The following is a 7986-nucleotide window of genomic DNA, read 5'->3' as shown; positions in this document are numbered from 1 at the left end:
GAGGGGGGTGGGGGGGTGGGAGATGATCATAGGCTGAAGTACGCTGCAGAGAGCGAGAGAGAGAGAGAGAGAGAGGGAGAGATGCCAAGAAAAGTGCAGAGTGACGGAGAAAGAGATGGAGGAAGCAGCGAAGGAGCCGTCAGAATGAGATCAAGGAAACAGTCAAGGTGAGTAGCACCATCCAACCTCCACATCAACACGGCTGCTCTGAGAGACCCTGCGCCAAATGATAACAGGCCATAGCTTATTAAACAGTCAGAAGAGCTTAGTTGCCCCCCCCCCCCGATAAACCAACTGGCGTGATGTATCTGCCACAACAGGAAGAGGTCACTAGTACGGGGAGGAAACACATGCACACAGAAAACTGAGTCTAAAGACAGAAAAGTGTCTCCTTTGTTCCTGCGATGTGGTGAAACAGACAAGAATGAAAACAGAAAGGAAGAAGTATGGAGTTTCCACCAACCTGGAGTCGCCTCCTTCCAGGATGCGCTCGGCCTGGTCGCCGATGACTTCCTGTCTCAGATAATACAGCATCCTCACCCTCAGCAACACCCTGAGAAACAGTCAGACAGCGAGAGAGTTAGTGAGGCTGTTCTCTAGGAGCGTTGTCTGGTGTCTGATGTAGATTCCTGGGGTTGGAACATCGGCAATAGATTAGATGTTTTGTCTTTTTGTAAAAGATATTTTACTTACAACAAAAGAAAATCCTAAAATTGAAGAAGCTGGAACCAGAAACAGCTTAAAAAAAAATCAAGGATCTAAATTTACTCCTGATTATTTGTCTGTTGATGGACTAATGGGCTCTTTAACTTAAATAATGTTTAAGAGCTACTGAAGAAAGTCCTGATGACACCGTTCACACTGGACGGACTTCACTGGAGGATCCCATGTAAAGCAGCTGAAAGGTGCAACTTCCTCAAACAATGTAAAAAAAAAAAAAAAAGTTTTTGATCTTAGATAGAAAATATCCAGAGAGGTTTTTCTGGTTGGAAAAACTATAATTCATTCATTTCAGCGTTTTGTACTGCTGATGTTGAATAGATGGTCATCTCCTGTGGTTACAGATTACAGATGTTCCTGGTGCTCAGTCACTCAACCTCCGCCAAGGTGAAATATGTATTTATTCATATTTTGGAGCAGTTTTTGTTTTTAGTGCAGAGAGACAGGAAATACAGCAGAGAGAGAGAGAGTGGGGGGGGGCTTGGAGATGAGGGTCGGGAGTGGAACCAGGGACCTGCTGCCCATATGGTATGTGCCCTAACCACTCGGCCATCAGGACGAGCCGCCAAGGCGAAATATTGACAAGTATCTGGGAGTATCTCCTTATGTTGAGGAAATTGATAAAACAATTCCTGGATCTGCCCCTTTAACTGGATCCACACCGAATCAGACGCGTGAAAACATAACCTGTCTGGCAGAGGAAATCACTCTCCTCCAGTAAAACGAATCACTTCAGTCAAATGCTGGAGAGTGAGAGTCGGATCTGATCTCCCGACACCGGAAAAACACGGCTCTCTTGGAGATCTGCTTCACTGTAAACATTTGTCACCAGATTTGTCACCAGGATTTAATGCCAATAATGGCGTTTGGAGCAGAGGACAGAGGAGGAGAGGAGGGGAGGTGAGGGTTGGGAGGAGGAGATGAGGGGGAGGAGCCGAGAAGGAAAAAAAAAAACAAACAAACAAAAAAACTGAAGGGTTATAGAGCTGTGGCACGAAAGGAGGGAATAAAAGTTTAGTTTGGGGGGTTAAAGACAGTCATTTGCAACTTACTCTGCAGTGTGTGTCTGTTTGTGCATCAAGTTGCAAGTTGGACAAGTTGCAGTGTGTGTGTGTGTGTGTGTGTGTGTGTGTGTGTGTGTGTGTGTGTGTGGGGTTGTTGGCAGGCTGTGTCTGCTCATCCATCAATGTGCCAGGCCTGATTAGCCACACAACGCTGTGCTTCAGCCTAGCAGATGGCACCACATAATCACCCCCAAGTGTGTGTGTGTGTTTATGTGTGTGTGCTTGTGTGTGTCTTTCACCCACTTCCAACAGGTCTGCCTGCCTAGCACCTGGCCTGGCACACAGCCAGACCCACACACACACACACACACACACACACACACACACACACACACACACACACAAACAAACAAAGTTCCCCCCTCAAGAAGAAAAAAAAAATCTTGGAATTGAAGCCGGAGGGCAAGGAAGCATATCTCCCTGACAACAGGAGAGAGAGCTGACCACAAAGCAAGTGTGTGTGTGTGTGTGTGTGTGTGTGTATGTATGTATGAGAGAGAGAGAGAGAGAGAGAGAGAGAGAGAGAGAGAGAGAGAGAGAGAGAGAGAGAGAGAGAGAGAGTGAGTGAGTGAGAGGAAGTAGACAGGGAAACTGCCGCCTTCTTCTGAAATTGTGCAGGAAACATCACATCTGCCACGTGTCTACGTCCTGGTTCAACAGCCACAGTTCAACCCACATCAGTTTGGTTGCCACGGAAATTTCCACTGTGGGAAACTTAATGCAACCAATGATACTTTAGGAAACTGTTCGTGGCACCGCAAAAATATTAAACACGAATGCTTTGGCCACTAGCGATCACGGTGTTTCAGGTGTAGGTGTGTGTGTGTGTGGGGTAACTACTTGTTACAGTGATGTTTCAGGTGTCTCTTGTAGCTGTCCTCCTGCAGTAAGTGGTCAGGATTGCAGCTCGCCAGCCAATCAGCTCGTGGCGTCTGTGGAGGCGGGGCCGCGGGCTTCCCCTTCTTGCCCTTCCTACCCCGAGGAACTGGAGTAGAGAGACCTGGGGACAAAAAGCTTTGTTTACACTTCGGCTCAGTGAAGTGTTAGCTCAACAATCAGCTCAATACCACTTTAAAAAAGCTCTGCAGTGAATCAGCTGTTCATATCATCATCAGTCTTTGGACTAATTTATCAATGGTTTGACAACCGCCCTGCAACCATATATACTGTGTCTGTAATGTAATCAGATGTGTGTGTGTGTGTGTGTGTTACCTGAGTGGTTGGTCAGCGTCCTGGTGGTCCCATCTGCACTCGGGGTGATCAGGTCCCAGATGAAGCTCTTGATGTTCTCGTCTCCACGGTAATGCAGCAGGCAGTAGGCCAGCAGGGCTCTGCAGATGGTTTCCACGTCGGCCTCCTTCAGGGGGCGCTTGAAGCGACCGTGAGTCAGGATGTCAGTCCACCTTCCCCAGCTGAGGAGACATGGAGAGACAGGAAGGGGAGAAGCCCGTCAGCATCACCACACTACATACACTTCATTGACTGATACGGACGGCGAGAAGATTTTCAAGCTAAAGCTCCATATTCTCTTTTTCTTCTTCTGTTTTATTTGAAGTGTATTGAAGTGAATTTGAACACTCAGAGAAACCAAATCCTGCGAGGTTTGGATGGTGGGTCCAGGTGGGCGGGGCTTGGTGACTGCTTTGTTGTGACATCACAAAGTTCCAGAAGTCCTGACGGCTGGTTTTAAGGCTCAGTTTCTGAATACAGGCTGTGTGCATTTCTCTGTGGACTGAGGCTTTGATACTTTCAAGTATTAATATAGAAGCTAGAGCTGATCTATAATCACACTACACATGGACACACACCTTTACACTGGAGGAGTTTTAAAAAAAAATTATTTTACCAAGTCTGTCAGACAGTTTGTAATCCTGTGCCACACTACTCACTCACATGACCCTGATCTTTCATGTCGCCCGAATAATTTTTTCTGCATCCGAGACATCCATCACACTCCAGTAGCAGACACTGATGAGTGCTGGGCTCTCATCCCTCTGTGTGTGTGTGTGTGTGTGTGTGTGTGTGTGTGTGTGTGTGTGTCATGACCCCAGTAGAACCTGCCCACCCCCCCACCTCCACCAGAGACCGAGCGACCCTACAGTCTGACGTGGTGGTCCGGTTCTCGACCAAAAAATTTTCCACTGCTGTTCCCCCATCTTCACTGAACCATGTGAACCAGGATTACACTGGACTATTTCAGAAAGGGTAAAATGGTGGGTTCGGGTGAGCGAGCGATAGAGAGAGAGCGCGAGAGAGAGAGCGAGGGCTGATGGGAAAAGACAACAGAGTGCTGAGTGGAGAGGACGGGCCCAGTCAGTGTGTCCTACAGCCTCGGGCCACAAGACTAGACTGTAACAATAACAACGCTGACATCTCACTAGCACAACTCTTCTTTCTTACACACACACACACACACACACACACACAGTCACACACACAGTCACGCCAAGTCAACCGTGAAAATGGCCGCGTTCACCAGATAATCACTATCTGTGGTAAGTGTGTCAATTTGCCTCTGTGTGCAGTATACTGCGCTCCTATCTCTGACGACTGTACGTTTGTTTTGTACAACTACACGTCCGAGTTAAGATGCATGGATTAGCAGAAACTTAAGTTATGTCCCAGTTAATTAAAACGTCGTTATTTAGATCTAAATAAACCAGAAATAAAGTCAGAGCTGACGGGAAGCGCCTGAAGAGAATCTGGATGTATTTTTGTGTTTTTTTTGTTTTTTTTTAAGTTTAAAAAGTGTGTGACAGGCTTATCATTAGTCAGCCGTCTGTATGTGAGATTAAAACCTGTCCCGTGCTCTCCAAGGTCACTGTGTGCGCACTACAATGAGCACGCCTGCTGTATACCAGTGTGTGTGTGTGTGTGTGTGTGCATGATTGTGTTTGCAGGCAGCAGCGATTATTATTGACCATGTGCGTGTCGACGGCCTTGAGGCGCGAGATGTCTGTCTACTAAATCACTCCCTGCGCAGGTCTGCATCTATTAACACACACATTAGCAGAGTGATGAACTCCATCCGGCTGCATGACTCCACATCCACCACAACGATTCTCTCTTCTCCTTCTGAATTCTCTGCTTCAGTGATGTTTTGTTCCGACACAATCCTTTCATGTCGGACTTTTACTTTTCATACCTGTTGTATTTAAAACAAACGATAAGCTGAATGGAGCTTTATTATCATTTGCATTATTATTCTCAGGGTCCTTTGATCCTCCTTCGTACATGTCATCGCTGTATGTTTAAAAAGGAACAGTTCAACACCGGAGTTAGCTTAAAGTTAACTTTAAGTTCCTCCAGAAACGTTTTAAACTCCATGATTCATATTTTTTTAAAAGATTTTCACACATAAAAAGTGTAAAAACAAAAATCCAAAATCTGGGTCTGAAGCTCGTCTTCTCTCACTTCCTGGTTGAGTAATCTGGATCAGGCCTTATGCCCCGCCCACCACCTGCTGGCTCCAGGTGGACAGGTGAAAGAGCAGAGAGCATCAAGATGGTGAGAGGAGGAAACATCAGAGACTCAGCCACATGTTGGAGCCTCAGTCAGACCCAGACTCAGAGGAGGAGACCAGAACCAGAGACTAGCAGACGGTTTGTTAGCTTGTAACTGGCAGTGGCTGACACAGTGTTAGCGGCTGTGCTAATGCTAACTCTCTCTCTGTACTGAGGAGGTTTCAGGTTTATTTAGCCCCGCCCCCCCCGTCCCCACGAGTACCTAATTTACTGAATCATTCATGTATCATTGAGTAGGAAACTTGTGACTGACCCGTAAACCAGCAGGTTCTTCTCCACTCTGAAGCACTCAGATCGGGGGTACCCCTGGGCTTTGTCTTGGGGCCGTCGAGGTTTGGACGAGGGTTTGCTCGGTTCGTCCTCGTCGCTCTCCAGCTCCGAGAACTCCAGCATCTCCTCCTCTTTGACGCTGCTGTAGTGCCGCGTCTGCTTCCTCACCCTCGGCGTGTCGATCACCAGCGTGTTCTGAAACCCAATGGAGAAAACGTTTAGTCTGCATCTCTTTATGGCCAAGACTGTTTTGTGTTTCTCCCACCAAGAACGTGGTTTCAATTACAGCTGGCCTGAAATCTACCGATGCTGCTTTATTCCTGTAACGCGGTCTATTTGTAAATTCTTCCTCGTGAACCATGTGACTATATGGAATCTGATTAGTTGGATATTTAGACCCATGTTTCATTTCCGATGCTGAGAAAATTGGTTCCCAGCTCAAACATAAACTGACATTAATTATGTTGTCTAATGAATTACACTTTTGTTCAATTAATTTGATTCCCCCCCCCGCCCTCTTACAGTCCCATTAATGTGTGCAAACAGGGCAGTAGTTAGTTCCACAATTATCACACGGCGCTGCAGTCGTTTCCATTTTAACGTCTCACGTTAAAAGAGAAATCTGCGGGAAGCGGCCGGTGTCGGAGTAAGTGTGTCAGTGTAGGGTCCTAAGAAAACAAGTGAGCAGATATAAAGAGGGAAGGAGAGGAAGAGTATGAAGACGCCTGTTCGCAGAGCGTCTCAGTGTGTGCGGAAGAATGTGATTCAGATTGTGTGTGTGTGTTTGTGTGTGTGTGTGTTTGTGTGTGTGTGTGTGTGTGTGTGTGTGTGTGAGTGAGAGAGCGCTTGCCTAAGTGATATCTCTGTACCCTCCAAGCATCTGTGCTCTGTTAAGTGGAGCTAAGCAGCTTACGCTCTCTCACTCAAACACACACACTCAAACACACACACACACACACACACACACTCAAACACACACACACACAAGCAGGGAAACATGGGTAATTAAGGAAGAGAGGAGATTTTCAACTGTCAATATTAATCTCTCTCTCTGCCTCCCTCCTGTTCGCTCTCTCTTTCCTCTCCCAAACAAATTCCCACCGCTCGTCCCCTTTCAATAAGGGGACGCCACCGAGTGTGTGTGTGTGTGTGTGTGTGTGTGTGTGTGTGTGTGTGTGTAGAGCCTCTTTTCCACTGGTCAAAAGAAACCCGCTAAGACCCGCTAACATCGGGCTTTTGTCCGCGATGGAAAAGGGGAACAATCGGCATTCACGCCCGGGTCACATGACTCTGCAGTAGACTTGTTTACATCAATGCTGATCAGACCTGATAAATACCCAACACCAGAAACACCACGGCTACAAAAGAGCGATAGCTTTAGAAAAAACACACACAACAACTTTGACGCTTTAACAGGAGAATCAACTCGAGGTTGAGACTCGACAGATCTGTTCCACCAGTTCACACGGCGACTAGCAGCTTTATCCACTTTACTTTATCCTCTGTGTGTGTGTGTGTGTGTGTTTTGTGTGTGTGTTTGTGTGTGCACTCAGTCCGAAGTTTTATTATTAGCAGGTTTATCCGAGTTTTAAAAACCCATTTACACCTGAGTGGGTGTAAGACTTTGTATGGATGCACGGTGCGATGTTCTCTGTCTGTGCTCTGTGAGTGGGTTTTACATTGCAGGTACTACAGGTGTTCACAGTATGAGTGTACAGTTGCAAGTGTGTGTGTGTGTGTGTGTGTGTGTGTGTGTGTGTTTGCGTATATTACTCGTCCATTGATGGCGTCCAGGTCCAGCTCAGCTTTCTTGGCCCATTTCTGCCAGAAGTCTGGATCCTCAAGAGAAATGTCCGTTCGGTTGCCGGTTGCAACAAAACTGGCCTGGAGACGAGGAGGAGGAGAACATGGTCAACGCCGCATCACACACACGTCACAGGGTGAACCAACTGTGCGAGTAACGTTTTTTTTTTTTACCTTAGCAAATGTCGAGCCCTTCCCCTCGGACTCTATGGTGATGGTGTGCGTTCGTCTCTGGAGGATCTGGTCGATGTCTTCCTCGCAGAATTTAGAGCCTTCGTCTTCCTCGTCCATCAGAGCGCCGTATGCTCCCTTTCTCAGCAAGTCCTCGATCTCCTTCTTGGACAGCTGCTGGACCTGGACCGCACGGGGAAGCGTTTAGTTAAGGACAAATTAACCTGAAGTCATTGATGTAGACAGCGGGTGTGTGAGCGGAGTCTCACCCCGCTGTTGGCGTTTTCCCGTCCGCTCATGCTCTGCAGCACGGCCTTGTCCAGCCCCAGCTTCAGACTGGCCTTGTCGAACATCTCCCTCTCGTAGCTGTTCCTGGTGATCAGGCGGTAGATCTTGACCGCCTTCGACTGGCCGATACGATGACACCTGGCCTG

The 7986-nt window shown here is 47.4% G+C and overlaps 1 protein-coding gene across 1 annotated transcript in view; it reads right to left on the bottom strand.

Annotated features, from left to right (window-relative positions):
- chd7 (chromodomain helicase DNA binding protein 7) overlaps nt 1-7986 on the bottom strand; it is a 71125-nt gene that overhangs the window by 14770 nt on the left and 48369 nt on the right. Inside the window, exons 20-26 of the mRNA XM_023404059.2 lie at nt 7822-7983; nt 7556-7735; nt 7352-7462; nt 5562-5773; nt 2997-3196; nt 2625-2784; nt 464-553 (exon numbers count right to left, since the gene is read on the bottom strand). Of these exons, the coding sequence (XP_023259827.1) occupies nt 464-553; nt 2625-2784; nt 2997-3196; nt 5562-5773; nt 7352-7462; nt 7556-7735; nt 7822-7983 (1115 nt within the window). The remainder of the gene's footprint in view (nt 1-463; nt 554-2624; nt 2785-2996; nt 3197-5561; nt 5774-7351; nt 7463-7555; nt 7736-7821; nt 7984-7986) is intronic.

This window comes from Seriola lalandi, unplaced genomic scaffold (assembly GCF_002814215.2).
Source record: "Seriola lalandi dorsalis isolate HSWRI2012SDOR001 ecotype SW California unplaced genomic scaffold, Sedor1 jcf7180002054208, whole genome shotgun sequence".
NCBI lineage: Eukaryota > Metazoa > Chordata > Actinopteri > Carangiformes > Carangidae > Seriola > Seriola lalandi.
The sequence above is the reverse complement of the archived record's forward strand: the minus strand, read 5'-3'. Positions and strand labels throughout refer to the sequence as shown.